The sequence below is a fragment of the Microtus oregoni genome, unplaced genomic scaffold (assembly GCF_018167655.1).
Source record: "Microtus oregoni isolate MIOR12 unplaced genomic scaffold, Mior012 000012F_ref0000307, whole genome shotgun sequence".
NCBI lineage: Eukaryota > Metazoa > Chordata > Mammalia > Rodentia > Cricetidae > Microtus > Microtus oregoni.
This window is the reverse complement of record NW_024543071.1, coordinates 29,974,360-29,992,550: the sequence shown is the minus strand read 5'-3', so window position 1 is coordinate 29,992,550 and position 18,191 is coordinate 29,974,360. Positions and strand designations below refer to the sequence as shown.

The 18,191-nt window shown below is 37.7% G+C and overlaps 1 protein-coding gene across 1 annotated transcript in view; it reads left to right on the top strand.

Moving 5' to 3' along the window:
- Positions 1-17,701, top strand: part of Uhrf2 (ubiquitin like with PHD and ring finger domains 2) — a 78,826-nt gene extending 61,125 nt beyond the window's left edge. The window contains exons 8-16 of the mRNA XM_041661137.1: positions 279-386; positions 1,781-1,885; positions 4,956-5,062; positions 7,021-7,183; positions 7,945-8,085; positions 11,572-11,668; positions 11,943-12,100; positions 15,373-15,471; positions 16,418-17,701. Coding sequence (XP_041517071.1) covers positions 279-386; positions 1,781-1,885; positions 4,956-5,062; positions 7,021-7,183; positions 7,945-8,085; positions 11,572-11,668; positions 11,943-12,100; positions 15,373-15,471; positions 16,418-16,564 — 1,125 coding nt within the window. The 3' untranslated portion in view covers positions 16,565-17,701. The remainder of the gene's footprint in view (positions 1-278; positions 387-1,780; positions 1,886-4,955; positions 5,063-7,020; positions 7,184-7,944; positions 8,086-11,571; positions 11,669-11,942; positions 12,101-15,372; positions 15,472-16,417) is intronic.
- Positions 17,702-18,191: the final 490 nt, after the last annotated feature.

Sequence of the window (18,191 nt, the reverse complement as noted above, 5' to 3'; positions counted from 1 at the left end):
TATTAATCTGTATATGGCCACAAGGTTGTGGCTTACTGATAATGTTCTGGCATCTTTCTCCTTTAGTGACTACATGGCATCTCTTTAACCCTGCTTACTCTTTTTGTGTATCTCATTTTGGATTTCCAGCCTGGTTTTACACTGCTAAGCCATTGCCCAAAACAGCTTTACTCATTGACCAATAAAAGCAACACATACACAGAATAACATCCCACATCAGAAATCATCAAAAAGTTTTACCTAATTGGTTTTCAAACAGCTTATTTTGTGACTTACAGGGAATGGCTTGTGTTGGTCGTACAAAAGAATGTACGATTGTCCCCTCAAATCATTATGGACCTATCCCTGGTATTCCTGTTGGGTCAACTTGGAGATTCAGAGTCCAGGTATGCTTTGAAATTGGTTTAGTTGAAAGGGTTAAATTCATGTAATTAAAGTTGAAGTGATGCTAACATTTGTTTTAAATTACAGATGGGTCTCAGCTTAGGAGCACATGTCATTCACATGTTCGAATGTCTTTCCCAGACATAATCAGACAGAAGAGCCACCATTAGAGTAGGCATTAGTTGTCATAGTTATCACTTTGTTTTATTGTTCTGTATGGGACTGGTAAGCTTTTAGGAAAATTAATATTTAAAGTAATTTTAAATTATGTGATAAATTCTTATTTGATTTAGACTTACTTTTAGACATTTTCTTTGAGACTTTTCTTGAATAAATATTAAGCTATTGAGGCATTTAGTATCTGTTAATCCAGTACTGAAATTCTTCACCTTTCCTCACCTCTTCTGCCTCTTATGTTCTTTCCATCCCTTCTTTGGCAATGTTCCTTGAGTCTTGGATTGGGTGATATATATGTCCTACTTATGACTGGCCATTCAAATTCCTATTACTTTGACCATTAGGAGTGTCTGCAGTGAACACTAGCCACTGCAGAAAAGAAACTTACATGACAAAAGCCAATAGCAACAGTAATCTGTGGGCGTAAGTACAGTTATTTAGAAGACAATTTAAATTTGATGCATCATGTGTATGTAGCAAAACAACAGCAGCTTCTCTGATAGGGTCTTTGACCTCCCAAATCATATGCTTTTGACCAGCTTTATGTCAATAATTACAGTTTTCTGATGAAATCCACAGCTTGCCTATACTGCTAGTCTTGCTAGGTAGCCTGTTTCAGGGATTTCCTGTCTGCCTTCTGAGGCAGGAGTTACAGGCAGACCACTATATCTATCCAAACTTTGGTCTTGCTTATATGGCACTAACCCATCTCCCCAGCCCAACCAAAAACTACCCATATAAGGGCTCTTCTAAGCCGTGTATGGTGGCTCATCCCTGTGACCCCAGTACTAGGAAGGCAAAAGGAGAATAATAGGATGCAAATTAAAGGCCAGCCCTGATATACATATTGAATTCAATGCCAATCATGGCTACTTTGTAAGACTCTTGTCTAGAAATAAACATAAAAAGGTTCGTTCTGTTGATGATAGAATGGATTAGAACGGAGCAAAACAAGACAGTGTAGGAGGATCTGTTAGTGTGTAGGTCCCAAAGCAAGATTTGGGGCTAGAACTGGGGGAAAAATCCAGCACCTTCAGGATTTATTTGGGAAAATTAAAATGAGAAAGCAAACTCTAGGTGAAACATAATTGGGCTTTAGATTTTAATAATACATATGGAAGCATTTTGTAAGGCTAAACTCATTGTTACTTTTACATTTATTTTCACAATTTTATACATATAGAATGTACTTTGATCTTATTTTTCTTTTATCTTATAGGTGAGCGAAGCAGGTGTTCATAGGCCTCATGTTGGTGGCATTCATGGTCGCAGCAATGATGGGGCTTATTCTCTCGTGCTGGCTGGAGGATTTGCAGATGAAGTTGTAAGTAATGATACCATCTTTAGAACCTATCTTGATCATTCATAAAATACAAAAGTTGTGTCTAAAATGCATAAAAATAGTCTTTTTAAACATAGTTTTTGTTGAAAAGATTGATTCTATATAAGTTATAAGATATAACAGTGTCTATTTTTTACATATGTTGGTTTAGCCTATACAGTTGGTAACTAAGAATTATATACTCTTTGGAGCTTATTTTTTTAGTATATTAAGCCTATTTTTAAATGTAGATTCACAATTAATAGCATTAGAAATGATAAGCATCCTTCCCCAAGAGTTTCATTTTGCTGAATTGTTTACCAGATACTATCACAGCCAGGATCTTGACTCCACAGTCAGGATGCCAAATGCTTCTGCTCTCAAGATTTTGTTGTTATGTTGTCCCCAGGCCCTCTAACCCCTGAAACTAATCTGTTTCCCATTTGTATAGCTTTGTCACTTCAACAAGTTTTATGCATTGATCATGTAGCCTGTAATTTGGGATATAGTTTTTTTTGTGTGTGACTCAGCATGATTCTATGGTGTGTACTAGTAGTTCAGTCTTGTTTATTTCTGAGTCTATGGTATAAATATATCACACTTTAACCGTTTACCTAGTAAGGAGTGCCTGGTTTACTTTCAGTTTTTAACTATTACGGAGAATACTTTAGTCAACAGTTGTATACATCGCTTATGTCAAGAAGTGCAATTTCTGGGTCATACAATATCATATGTTTGTTTTACAGGCATAGTAGAGTGTCATGAGATGAATTAAGGCTATATCTAGATAGCTTTGAAGTAATCATTAGGTGGGGAAGTGAGGATGAAGTTGCTGGTCTGTGTGACTAGGCTTGATAGCATGAATTTGTACAGTAGTCTATTTTTAGGTTAACTCCTTTAGCACATTGTGAGGTAGAGTAGAGATTGGAAAATTGTGGGATGGGAATGTAGCTTCATGGTAGAGTGCTTGCCTTGAACACACAAGGCTAAGGGTTTGTTAGCAGGGTGGGGTTATGGGAAGTTCTGTTTCTTGGTGGTGGCAGCCTTACATGGTTGAGCAGGCATAGCTTTGTGTATACTCTTCCTAGGCAGCCATGCACAAGCCACTTCATGGTCCAGAAAACACAACAAATCTAGGCTGATTTTTTTTCCCCCTTTTGCTTTAATAGAAAGCTTTTGTTGGCATAATGATTGAAGTGCAAATGTGTTGGTGGTATAATATAGAATTTTAGCCATTATTTGGTTGTTTGCTGCTTGAAGAAGGTTCAGGATTATTTTTCTTCTGCTTCAATCACTGTTTAGCTTAGATTGTGCCTATTCTGTTATGTGCTCACTACTTTTTTGTTATAGCACTCTCATTATTATAACTTGAAAACTTGGTGATTATGAATTTGGGTATTCTGGAGTTAATCAAGAAACAATGTGAAAGAAAAATTGTTTCTTGTCAATTTAGGAAGTATTTTAGTAGGGCATGGTGGCACATGCCTGTTATCCCAGCACTTGGGAGGTAGGGGTAAAAGGATCAGGAGTTCAAGGTCATCCTCAGCTACACAGTAAGTTTGAAACCAGCCTGAGATTTGTCTCAAAAACAAGTAAAAAGCAGAAGGAAGTAAGGAGGGAGGGAGGGAAGGAGGAAAGAAGGAGGGAGGGAGGGTGCAAGCTCTGGGCCATTGTGGATATGTTTATTAGAGGCCCTTCAAATGGAATACACTGTAGGTAAGATTTAACTCCTTACTTTAAAAAATAGAGATGTTAAATATTTCAAAACCTAATGTTAGTTGAAGGCTTGGGAGCCTATAGAAACACTTGTTTGTTCATTGATTCATTCATAGACAGCATCATGTACCGTGTAGCCCAAATCGGCCCCGTATTTTATCTAGTCTTCTTCACGCTTCCTAGTTTTAGGGGCCCAGCTTGCCCCACCATGCTTGCCTCAGAAAAACACTTAGGATGCACAGTTTCAGTTAGGCTTTAATCCAAGGGAAAAACAGTGTGGGAAGTAAGCAACCTTCAAAAAAGAATTTAATAGGGAAAAAAACATCATTGTCTTAGATTTATCTTGAGTTTACAATAAAAAAAAAAGTCCTGGGCTAGTGGGTATTCTTTTACCACCAGACCTGGCGTCCTGAGTTTGATCCTAAGGACTCACACGGTAGAGGGAGAGAACTGACTCTGTAAGTTGTCCTCTGACCTCCACACGCGGGCTGTGGCATGTATATGCCCCACCAGCCAAATAAATTAATGGGAATATAATTTAAAAAGCCAGATAACTAGCCAGCTAGTATTGCTAGAATAAATTATAGACTGATAATTTTCTGGAGTTATTTTGTGCTTTTAATTGGCTAAGGTTTAGTTGTACCTATATAAATTTGTAGCTACTACAGAAATTATTGGGTTGCAGGGTTTTCTAACTTCTCTTTTGGGCATAGTTATCAAATTTAATAGGTGTTGATACTACATTTAATTTTCAAATTATTTTCCAGGCTTACATTACTAATAGTAGTAATGCGCATTTTTTAAACCTAAGTATATCATGAATGAATTCATAATATGAAATATACAAAATTACTATGTTATTAGAACTCGAAGGTGAAGCTTTTGTGTAAACTTAACTTTATAAAGTTTATATAATGTCCATGTCAAATATGAATGTTCATCAAAAAAATTCTGTACGATGTAGATGCCAGCCAAGAATTCCATCATGGAATGTTTCTGAAAGTGACACTGTTGATAAAGAACCTGCAAGCTAGTGTTGATACGTCAGTTACTATTGAATTAAATGAAATGTTTCTAGCCCATAAGCCCTTACTTTGAAAAATGTTGTCTATAACTTAGATACACACATGAGAATAACTGTGAAGATAATGGAAACTAGAACTTTGAACCAAAATCTTTAGATCAAGTGATAAAACTTGAAAGTATACTACACACATTATTACATTTTACTTTATTTTGGTAAATTCTCTGAGAAACATGTCAATAACATCTTAAATTAATGTTGTGACTGAAATGAGAATTGGTAAAATTACACTCAGGTTTAAGCATTTCACTCTAAACAAATCTTTTCCTCTAGGACCGAGGTGATGAGTTCACGTACACTGGAAGTGGTGGTAAAAATCTTGCTGGTAATAAAAGAATCGGTGCACCATCGGCTGATCAAACACTAACAAACATGAACAGGTGCTGTTCTAAAGACTGTACGATCTAGGGGTTACTGAAACTTAGATCCTATCAGGATCACTTGTCATTTCAGCTGTAGGGCAGAATCTTCAACTAGGAGTTACATGAAATTAAAATTCCTTTGGTCATTTTGTTAATTTTTAAGTGGCTTTTCCCCCCCTTATTTGATACATGTGGTATACATGTTGACATTTCTTCCTTTGAAAGAAAGGAAGCTTTATGATTTAAGTGAAATTGGAGATAAGGTGACTATAAGTCAAAAACCAAAGTGACGCTCTCCTTGACACTTTTATCTTTCCTGTACAAGTTTGTTTTAGAGGTGACTCACTAATGTGAACTAGCCTTTTGAGAATAGAAAGTGAAATGTCAGGTAATTTAAACAGTCTGCACTGTAAGCACTTTTAGAATTTGTATTAATAAAGTGACTTCTTAGTTATAAAAATACATTGCAAAAAATCCACATTGCATTGATTTTAAATACTAGTGTCATTCTTACTACTATGGGATACAAATTTTCATTTCTAAATATATTATTTTATAAATGCATGCTGATGTTAAAAAATAACTGAAACCCTAGATAGCAAAGATACTATGACAAGTTATAAAGCTTGTCATAGTAAAAGTTTTGTAAACTATATAAAAGTTAAGAATTTTTATATCCTATAAAGAGTATTTTAGCATTGAGTAAAAATGATTACTTTTGCACTTTGAATATAAGGCATTGAGTTTTAAATATTGTCCCTTTACTTTCTTATTACTATGTCAAGGAAAGAATATACCAGTATTATTTCAAGACTTTATACCAGGTTACATAGAATATTGGTTTCATGTCTTGTATATTATTTCTGACAGTAGGATTATTTTACTGAACTAGCAGAGGAGACACATCAGTTGCACTGGTGAAATCACAATCCTAAAATAGGAGTATAATCCTTGCTACCCTTTTCCTACAAAGAAGACAGCTCTTAAAGAATAACTTAGAAGTCAGAAATAGCCTGACATGTTTTTTTCCAGTGAACCTGCATCTTAAATTGATAATAACATTGTATGGAGGTTTTAGGAATCCAAACTTAGGTCCTCTTATAAGGTGGCAGTTTACCTACTGAGCCAACTCAAATTTTAACCCTATGTGTTAGCAATGTTTTTCCTTCACCGAGGTTAGGAATATCCCATCTTGAATAGATTGTGCTACATTTAGAACTAGATATTCATCAAAAGTTCTTATAACATCTAATATAGTCACTGATTTACCACTGTATGCTAAGGAGGATTTTCTGCCAAAACATGCTCCTTCTGCACAGTGGTTCTCCCTGTTGTGTGTAATCAATAAACCATAGCAGTCTCAGGGAACCTAATTTCTTCACTGTCAGGATTTTCCTGGCATTTTGATGCACCTGAGTTTATCCTTCTGTGGAAGTCTTCAGAGAATATGCTCATGTCACACTTGTTCTTAATATCCTTTAGACTTTTCAGAATTTTTACTGTCTAGAATGTGAAAAATCTAGAAAAGCTGTTTGTTCTTTGCTGACAAATTTATTTTTCTGGATTTCTTTCTACATTATTCCAGCAATTTACCTCATTTCATCAAAAATTGACTTTTAAAGCAATCACTTACTTTAGTTTCCCAACATTCTCCCTTTTCTCAACAAACATTATCTTGAGCAGATTCCATGTATTTCTAGTTGTTCTCTATTATACGTGGCACAGATGTTATTACTTTCAGAAGAACCCTACAGGCTATCTGGGAACCAATCCCCTGGCTTGGGGGTGACATCAGAAAACTGATTTGTCTTCCCTGCTGGTGGGGGAAAGCATAATCCTATTGTCTGGAATAATGTGGAAAGAATCATAGGATCTAAATCATCAGGTAAGGCATAATTTACTTTTTAATTGAGCTGATGACTCAGTTATATGCTTAAAGATTGCTTGTTATAAAGACTTTGTTTTATTTTTTTTAGGGCATTGGCCCTAAACTGTGATGCTCCATTGGATGATAAAATTGGAGCAGAATCTCGGAATTGGAGAGCTGGTAAGCCAGTCAGAGTGATACGCAGTTTTAAAGGGAGGAAGATCAGCAAATATGCTCCAGAAGAAGGCAACAGATATGATGGCATTTATAAGGTGCTCTATCTGGCATGACATCTCCTTGGTCATTCTGGGGCTTTTAAGACATGTTTACCATAAGGAACTACTCTGGGTGGGCTAGAGAAAGGATAGGCTGGTTCCGATGGCATTTCTGCTCTTCCATAATGTAAACGATAGATGAAGAGAACTCTTAACTTCAAGATTTTGAAAAATGGCTTTGAAAGCTCCTAAGGCAGAGTTACAATTTGGGCCCAGATGGCTTTCTTTCTGTTTTTTTCTTGTTTGGTACTGATGGGGCTCTAATCCATGATTTGTGCACACTGGGCGAGCGCTGCACTCTAGACCCAAGGTTTCTATATTTAGTATGTAGTCTGTATGATAAAACCATGTAAGTAGTTTGACCATTATATATCTTGGTTACTATGTATCTTTAAAATCCTTTTAATTTTAATAATTACAATAGATTTTTGAAAGCAGAATACATATAATATAAAAATGTATTTGTATCCTTATATATAGAATAAACAAATCAGCTACCACCATTTTTCTCTGCCTAATTTGCAAAATTCTGTTAATTTGTTACTGTGTTAAGTTTATAGAATTATTTCCTTATGTAAGAACTAGATTAATAGAAAATAAGCTCATAACAATGTGTTAATAATATTCTTGACTTATTCACTGTTCTTATGATAAAGCAAATATTCTGAATTTGCATTAATTATAGCAGATTTATTTAAAACTATTAATATGATGGTGTCATGGTTAGTCTAAACTTTAAATCTCAATGTCATGTATAGGTAGTGAAATACTGGCCAGAGATTTCATCCAGCCATGGCTTCTTGGTTTGGCGTTATCTTTTAAGAAGAGATGATGTTGAGCCTGCACCTTGGACCTCAGAAGGAATAGAACGATCAAGGAGACTGTGTCTGCGATTGCAGGTTAGACCTTGGTCTGCACTGTTCATGTGCTAAAAGAATGTACAGTTATCTCTGGGCTTTTAACAGAGTATCATCATGTTACTGTGTGACTATGCTCGGGAAAATCTGGACTTGTTTGTGAAAAGCAGAAATTTTTTTCTTTTCAATTTTTTTTAATTCTTCTCTCATACATTGCATCTCAATCACAGATTGCCTTTCCTCTATTCCTCCCTGTGCCCTTTCCCCCAATACACATCCCTTCTTCCCCAGATCTACTCCATTTTTCAAAAACAAACAAACGAACGAACAAAAAACCCCACAAGCTTCCCAGGGATATCAACCAAACACATCAGAACAAATTACAATAAGGCTAGCACAAACCCTTATATCAGGACCGGGAGGGGCAACTCAGTAGGAGGAAAAGAGTCCCAAGAACAGGCAAAAGAGTCAGAGACATCCCCCTCTGTTAGGTGTCCCAAAAGAACACCAAGCAACACAATCATAAGTTATATGCAGAGAACCTAGCTAAAAACTCAGGCTATTGATTGTTGGTTCAGAATCTGAGCCCCCTAGAACCCTAGTTAATTGATTTTTGTGGCCTGTGTTCTTGTGGTGTCCTTGACCCCTCTGTCTCCTACATACAGTCCTTCCTCCCCCCCTCTTCGGCAGGATTCCCATGGCTCCGCCTCATGTTTGACTGGTATCTCTGCATCTGCTCCCATCAGTTGCTGGATGATGCTTCCCTGATGTCAGTTGTGCTAGGCACCAATCCATGAATATAGCAGAATATCATTAGGAATAATTTCATTGACTTTTTTTTCTTTTTTGCCAGTTGTGTTTGACTTCTGATTCCTGACCTCCCAGGCAGTGTCAGACGTGGGTTTTCTCTTGTGGCATAGACCTCAAGTTGGACTTGTAATGGGTTGGCCACTACCACAAGTTGTGTACCACCATTACCCCAGCGCATCTTACAGGCAGGACATATTGTAGGTCAAGGTTTTGTGGCTGGGTTGATGTCTTGAGTCCCACTGCTGGGAGCCTTGTCTGGTTATAGAAGGTGGCCAGTTTGGGCTCTGTATCCCCCATTACTAGGAGACTTCATTAGAGTCTCTCCTAGATTCCAGGAAGTTTCTGTTGCAGTGAGTTTCTGCACTGCACCCCCATACCCCTCAATTCCAGTCACATCTCCTAGTACCCTCTCCCTCCACCTCCACTACCTGAACCTTCCTGTTCCCATCCCTACCTCCCTCAATCTACCCATAGAAATCTGTTCTATTTCCCCTTCCCAGGAGATTGATGCATTACCTGTCTCCTCCGTGAGCCCTCGTTACTTAGACTCTCTGGGTCTGTGGATTGTAGTATGATTATCCTCTATTTGATAGCTAATGTTTACTTATCAGTGAGTGCATGCCATGTTTGTCTTTCTGGATCTAGGTTACTTCTCTCAGGTTATTTTTTTCTAGTTCCATCCATTTGCCTGAAAATTTTATGATGCCATAGTTTTTAACAGCTGAGTAATACTTCATTGTGTTAATGTACCACATTTCTTTATCCATCCTTTGGTTGAGAGACATCTAGGCTGTTTCCCAATTTCTGACTATTAAGAATAAAACTGCTATGGACAGAGTTGAGCAAGTGTCCTTGTGGCAGAGCATCCTTTGGGTGTATGTTCAAGAGTGGTATAACTGGTCTCGAACTCTCAGAGATCCGCCTGTCTCTGCCTCCCGAGTGCTGGGATTAAAGGTGTGCGCCACCACCGCCCAGCTCCTGTATCTCATTTTTAATTGGACTTTTTGTTGGTTGATATCTAGTTTATTGAGTTCTTTATATATTTTGGATATTAGCCCTCTGTTGGATGTGGGGATGATAAATTTTTTCCCATTCTGTAGACTGCCACCTTGTCCATTTGACAGTGTCCTTTGCCTTACAGAAGCTTTTCAGTTTCATGAGGTCCCATTTATTGGTTATTCTTAGTGCCTGTGTTATCAGTGAAGCAAAAAAGTTCAGGAAGTTGTGGCCTGTGCCAATGCATTTAAAGCTGTTCCCCACTTTCTGCTCTATTAGGGTCAATCTATCTGGTTTTATGTGGAGGACTTTGATCCACTTGGACTCACATTTTGTGAAGGATCATAGACGTGATTGTATTTGCATTCTTTTACATCCTGACACCATTTGTTGAAGATGCTTTCTTTTTTCCACTGTGTATTTCTGGCTTCTTTTATGTCCATTGATGTTTAGATTTACATCTGGGTCTTTGATTTCATTTCATTGACCAACCTGTCTGATTTTATGCCAATGCCATGTAGTTTTTATTACTATAGATCTGTAGTATAACTTGAAATACGAATGTTCTTTTATTGTACAGAATTGTTTCAGCTTGCTTGGGGTTTTTGTTTTTCCATATGACATTGAGTATTGTTTTTTTCTGAGGTCTGTAAACAATTGCGTTGGCATTTTAATGGGGATTGCGTTGAATGTATAGATAAAAAGCAAAATATTTTTAATTCTAATTGGAACTTGCAGGTTTTTTTTGTAGGGGAAAGGTAGAGTTATGTCTCATAGGAGTGGTTTGCTTTTTACCATTCTCACTCTTCCTCATTCCTCTTCTTTCCCCTTGGTACATGCTATGATATAAACCCATAAAGGGTTTATGTGAATGTGGATGACGTGGATACATTCCCCTAAACAGCCTGTATATGGTATACTTTGTTTCTGAGGCTGTTTTCAAGGTTGTGGTTTAAGTTCATCTCTCACTGTCCCCGTCCTTGTTCTTCCCATGAAACCAACCAGCATTGTCCTTTCACTTGGCTCTACCCACACTGCATATCAAGGCTGAACTGTGGGCAGAGTCTGACCACCCATGCAGGTGACTGTGTGTCCTTGAGTGCAAGTCTATTTCTGTTTTTCTTGTCTTTTTAAACTCCTAGAAACGATGCCTTAGATGAGATCCACCAGCTGTTAGAATAACTAAAATAATTTATTCTATGAATATTTTTAATTTGCCAAATCCATTTTCAGAGATTAGAGGAATCTGAGTAGAATTATGAAAATATATCTACTATGATGAGTAGTAATGTGTTGAGGCCAGAAACACATTGAGCTTTAGACATGAGCATTATCACAAAGTCATTCCTTCTCTCAACAATAGGTATCCATAGATATAGAATGTATCTACCATTAGATCATAGAAAGTTAACATAGTTTCATTTGGGTTTCTAAAATCTCCTTCCATCCATAGTTTTGGGAGATGAGAAATTTGGCACTCCTTTTTTGTTTGAGATTGGAACTACCATTTTCATCTTGTCTATGAATATCATTTCCTGTGCTCCGTGTTTTATCTCTCCTTAATATCTAGTTTTTCTTTTTTTTTAATTTTCAAGACACCAACAAAGCATGTGAAAATTTTCTTCTCTTAGATCTGAAGATAAGATCAGTAAATTAGAAAGCATTTTAACATTTCACCCTATGAAATTTAAATAAGCATTTTCTTTTTACACCCCTCATCAGTATCCAGCAGGTTACCCATCAGATAAGGAAGGGAAGAAGACAAAGGGACAGTCAAAGAAGCAGACCAAAGAAGCCACCAAGAGACCAGCTTCAGATGGTAAGTGGCGATCTGGAGCATACATATTAATAACACATTTTCATATAGAGAGGCTAAATTGAGGGACTCAAACAATTATAATAAAAGGATTTTGTGGGGGTTTTCGTTGTTTGTTTTCTGAGGGGACTGGTCTCTTTAATAGAGTAATAACCATATCAACAAGTATCCTGAACTCGAAGATGCTGTTCCATGTGCTCATCTTCCTTCTAAACATTGTTATAGTTTCTAAGCAGAACTGTTCAAGTCTACTGACAGAGTTTATAACTATACCTAGATGAGTGTCCAAGTGCCTCCAAAGTGCTGAAGACATCTGAGTCCACAGAAGCAGTAGAAGCCTTTCAACTCAGCCCTCAGCAGCAACGCCTGATCAGAGAAGACTGCCAGAACCAGAAGCTATGGGATGAAGTGCTTGCATCTCTTGTAGAAGGACCCGTAAGTAACTGGAGACTTTTCTCTGTCCTGCTCAGTCCCCTTAGCTGCTTATAAAAAAATCATTTTGAGGCTTAATATTCTAATGGTTTGGCTGATGACTCAGGCTTTTCACTAACTAAGTCTACAATCTGTGTATTGCCACATGCCCCATTGCTGCTGACTTCTCCTCTCAACCCACCCTTCTCTTTCCCTGTATCTCTGCTTGGATTTCCCACTTGGTTCTATTATGCTTGGCTGTTGGCCAAATCACCTTCTGTATTAACCAATGGTAATAAAACATTCACAGCATACAGAAGGGCATCCCACATCACCGGTATAACATTTTTCTTCAATAATGATGCTCTGATATTAATAATGGAAATTGGTTTTCTCAAGTCAGTCTAAACTGTATCTTACGTAGTTTTCTAATCAATTTCCACCACCTTTCAGAACTAACAGGAGTCAGTAAATTTAAACACCTGTAAATTTATTTTAAACTTCTAAGATTCTGGTTTTTAATCAGGAACTAATTAACTTACATCGAGGTATTCTTTTTGGAAAGAATTTTCACTTGTAAAACTTAATCAACTGAATCTAAAACTCAGCTGAAAGATTTCTATTATTATAGTTCAGAGATCACTAATAGTGTAAGTCTTAAATAGTTGTTTGATTTTCAAAACTTGTGTGTTCAGCTTTTAAGTAAGCAAACCAGTCTTGATCCATTCAAATGTTTTTCATCTGCGATTGGAAAGGTGGCTCCATGGTTAAAAGCTTGTTCTCTCACAGAACACCCAGTCCCAGTTCCTAGCACCCAGGTTGGACAGCTTACAGCCACCTACAACCTATAATTCCATCTCTGGGGGACCATTGCTCTCTCCTGGACCCTTACAAGCACCTTCCTTCACACATGCGCAGATACCCCACCTCAGTACACATACAAATACATACATGATTTTAAAGATTTTCTAATCTAGTTTTTTTCTTGGTTTTGTAATCATTAAATTTTAAAATGAAACTGAGCCTAGTGGTATATTCCTTTAATCCCAGCACTCAGGAGGCAGAGGCCTTTGAGTTTAAGGCCAACCTGGTCTACAACATATCAATTTCCAGAACATCCAGGGCTACATAGAGAGACCCTGTTTCAGAGGGGGTGGGGGAGAGCTAACAAGGTTAATGTGTAAATTTGATGTTAAGCTGAGTTCACCAAATCAAAAACTTCAAATGAGAGCTTATTTCCTCATTTGATTTATTATATCTCCTATTTTGTTTGTTAATTTGATCTCTCGAGTGTGATGTAGTTTTTTATCTTTCTTTCTAAAGTAGTATTATGGTAGCTGTGAGTGAGCTTTAAGTAAATTATATTTTGCCATCTCTTTCTAATTTTTCCCTTTTCTGTTGCGTTTATTTCCTTTTTTGCAACAGCTAAAATGTCTTATGTATCTAAAGGGAGTAAAATAAAGGGTATCTGCGCCCATCTAGCCTGGAAGGCCTCCTGTGGTTGTTTTACCTTTTTTGTTGAGAACCATTATTGTATTAAGTGTATTAGAAAAGGTTATTAAATACTGTTTGGCTTTATATCAGAAATCTATGTGATTGATATCTTGGGTTAGTCTTGATAAGGTGGGGCTTAGATTTTGTTTTTTAAGTATCCTGGGTATGGTGATTTTGTTCTGTGAGAGGTATTACTTGTTTATCAGACAAGGGACTCAGCTATAAAGAGAATGAGGTCCGACTCATTTCCCTTGGGCTACACAGAATACATCAGTTGTTAATCATAACTTAGATGAACAGTTAGATTTCTTGGGGAAGATGTAGCTGGTTAGTGGTAGATAACTTCAGTGAGCTCCAGATAAGGATGGGATGGGACAAAGTAGCAGATACTACTGTAGTGAGAGAAGCCACCTGAGTGAACAGAAATGTGTGGGCATTGATGTCCTACTCTTGACAAAACCTGACATGCCTCATCTAGCTGTTAAGACTTGAAGCTGGCAGTTACTCTGAACATGTAGTGACATATTCTTTAGTGTATCACATTAATGCTTTATTTGTAATTCAGTTGATTTAATTTGAAGACATCTTTTAAAATGTAACATTTATTGATGTTTTAATTTGAAGAGCTTGTAAATTCTTCCTATTAGTGAAAAAAAGAAACCTTAAAGAGTATCTATTATTATTATTATTATAAACAAATGGATGATCATCTTTATGACTGTTGGAAAACCACCCTTTCTAGTTTAATAGACACAAACAAGCCAAGCATGATGGTGCATAGTTTAATTCTAGCACACAGGAAGCAGAGGCAGAGTCTAGCTGATCTCTGAGTTCCAGCCCAACCTGGGCTACATAGTGAGTGAGACCTTTCTCAAGAAGAAAGGAAGGAAGGGCACACACATCCAGGACAAATTGGAACTAATAATGGCTTTTGAAGATGCAGGAGGATATCATTTTGAGTACGTTTGCAATTGTACTCCATTATAAATAAATACAACCTACTCCCCTGGAAAATACAGGATGTGTAAGTTGCACTGGACACTATAGAGCTGTTGCCTTAAAGAGAGAGAGAGGGAGAGGGAGAGAAGAGAGAGAACGAACACATTGTAGCTAGTTACAGGGAAAGACTGACCAGCTAATGTATTTAATTTGCTGGAATTTGTGCAGTGGAACTTACAGAGTAAAAAGGACAGAGTACTGTTTGGTCTTGTGATGAGCTGCCTGTTTTCTGTTGTATATACAGTGATGGGCAAGTGGTACACCACATTCCTTGGGACGTGGTGTGTGGGTGTGTTTCTTGGTATACCCCTGGGGGTCAGAGGATAACTCACTTTCCGCCATGTGGTTCCCGGTGGTGAATCTCAAGTTGTCAGATTTGACATCAGGCTTGTTTCTGCTGAGCCGTCTGACTGCCTCCAGCTCCTTCATCCCTGCCCCTTTAAGTCAAAAATAGCTGCTCATGGTAGCACATTCCTGTTACCCCAGAACTCAAGAGGCAGAAGCTCCAACTATGCAGAAAGGAAGAATAGTTTGCCGCCTGCTCTCTCTGTTAAGCACAACGCCCAAAATAAAACAAAAGCAAACAAAATAGTTATTACCACTAAACTGGCAAGTTTTGCGGGACTTTGATTAAAGTTTCCTTAGTTTCTTTCATTTAGTTAGTTAATTTTAGAAAGTCACTACTTGATTTCCTAGTAGAAAGCCTGTAAAAGTGACAAAGATTTTATGTCATCATTTAGAATTCATTCGTATATTTGAGCTGTTGATCTTTTCTTCTTTCCTCCTGTTGGGCATCATTGTAGAATTTTCTGAAAAAACTGGAACAGTCTTTCATGTGTGTGTGCTGCCAGGAGCTGGTGTATCAGCCTGTGACAACAGAGTGCATGCACAATGTCTGTAAGGTGAGTACAGTGTCACCTTCCCTTTCCAGACTGGCCACACAGTGGCTGCCACCAGTTTTAGCATATGAGTAGCCATGGGCCCTTTGCTAGTTAGAAAACTTCATTTACATCTTGATGGTAAATGCAATTTAAGATTACATAATAACAGTAATTCTCATACCTATAGTTAGATGTATTCTATTGTACGTGAGCTGAGGAAGGGTTGAGTGGAGACTGAGACACCACAGTGCCACTATTTTTTCTCTGTAATAGTTGGCAAGTGTTTTACACACTGTACTGCAAACTGAAAGAGCTCCATGTATTTAATAAAATGTCCTTTCTGACAGGATGTTCAGGGAAATTGAGTATTGTGCTGTCTCGAGGCACTTGAAGAGGAAAATCAAGCTTTAGTTAAGACGGGGTTAAAAGCTTGCCGTACCACGTGTGGCGTTGTGTGCAGATCTAACTTTAACTTTAGTTTCCTTTGTGAGGTGGAAACATCTTCTACGTACATATTCATGCCGAACCGTATGTCAGTAAGCTCTGGATTTAGTACAACTGAACGTACTTCAGAGGACCTCTTATGTTTAATGATTTGATAAGATATTTTAATTCTGTGCAGCAGAATTCTTTCAAGCTTTAATAAGGTTAAGGTAGTGGGAAGCATCCCTGGACTCTAACCTCACTAGCTGAGGAAATTGAAGCACAAGCTACTTGAGTCATTTACTGGAAGTCTCACAGTCTGTTAGTAAAGCTATGACTGTAGACAGTGTGGTGCTGATTCAGGCCTTCAGAACTGTTCTCTTGGAATGAACAGGAAGTGTCTAGTTTTTATTAAGAACATTACTATTGAGTGGTTGTCCATATGATGGTAGCTGTTTTCTCCCTTTTCTTGCTTTCTCCCCGTCTCCCTTCCTCCATCCCTCTCCCCTTCCCTTATGTGTATTTTCCTTTGTTTTTACCTTAGGATTGCTTACAGCGCTCCTTTAAGGCCCAGGTTTTCTCCTGCCCTGTTTGCCGGCATGATCTCGGCCAGAATTACGTCATGATTCTAAATGAGACTCTGCAGACTCTACTTGACCTGTTCTTCCCTGGCTACAGCAAAGGGCGGTGATCTGCGTGCTTCTGTGTTGTTCCAGTGGCTTTTGGACAGTATCGAGTCTAAAATGAGTGGGGGTGGTTAAAGCAATGCTGGACCATGTCTCTCATTTGGAAGCAGCTGCTCCTCTTTCCCACAGCCATCCTCCTGTGTGTGTAGTAAGAGGCCCATTCTCCACTGTCTTTTAGATATCAAAAGGTAGTTCTTCTCAGTAACAACTCATAATGAAGAGTCAAAGCCTCCACTGTAGTTGATACCCAATTTATGATTTATTTTGCAACTACCTCAGGACAGAAAAGATTTATGGGGATTTTTTAAAAAAATCATTGACTAATTAGTTAAATGAGATTTTAGCTACACACTGCCTCCCAAATATTAGTTGTGCCTGTTTCTTGTAATTTGCTTTTCCAGGAAAGAAGACAGATGAGATTGTCGGAATGAACACAGCTTCTGTAATATGCATAGTACTTTTTTAAATGTGTCTGTTTCCATCACAGTGTGTGTTTTACAAGAACAGGTTCACTTTTTAACTCATTTGTGATCTCCATTGTGGTTTTTTCTGGTGTTTTATGCCGATTGACTACTAATGACTAATGAGAACAATATGAATGCGGTGCTGCTGCATTAGTGTGATGTGGTGTGGTTTTGCAGTGAGAGGCGTCTGAAGCTCTAGTTGTACATGTTCATGAAAGCCACTTCTGTCGTAGGCTGGCCGCTTTAGTAATTCTTACTAGTTTTCCATCTGCAGATTATGAGGGCTGTGCTGGCTGACTTTTGAGAAGATTGAAATTGCTTCACATTGTGATCCTAAATTTTATATTCACTATATTCCTTAAGAGTATTCCTTAATAAATATTTTATGATCAGACAATGGCACATTGAGCTTTACTTCTTTACATTCTTCTGGCTTGTTCTGTGGAGTTTTGTAAACCAGTTTTTGGTTTTCATTGTGTCTTACTGAAACATGTTTACTCTGATTTTGGTATGAAAGCTAGAATGAAGGCTGGCACAGTAAGGACACATTTCACCTTTGGCTTAATTGTAAATGGGGATATTCTTCAAACGAACATCCCAACTTTTATGATATGTAACTACTAATTGAAGATTCTCATTTGTTTTTATTTGTGGCTGTACATATACTCCGTGCATGCCTGCAGTGCCCACAGAGAGCCCTTGAAACTGGAGTCAAAGATGGTCCTCAGTCACCCAGTGTGTGAGTGCTGGGAACTGAACAGCCTGTGCTCTGCCCTGCTGAGCCGTCTCTGTCCTTCGTTATATGCAGCTTTTTTCTGAGTATTTTGAGTGCTACTTGATATTTCAGAAAGTAGATCAAATACACAGATTTATATACACATCTGTTGTTAATTTATTGCTATTTATTATTGAATATTGTTATTTAATATTCAATATGAATATTGAAAGTTTGTATTATTCACTTTTTCTTTTTTGAGACAGGGTCTCACTATGAATCCCTGGCGAGCCTGGAGCTCACTAAGTAGATCAGTCTAACCTGGAACCCTTTGTTATCTACCTGCCTCTGCCTCTTGCATGCTGGGACTTACATATATTTTTATGTGGATTAACATAATCCTTCCAAGCATTAAGAGGCATGTATTATTAAACCCGCCCTTGCTCCTGCAGT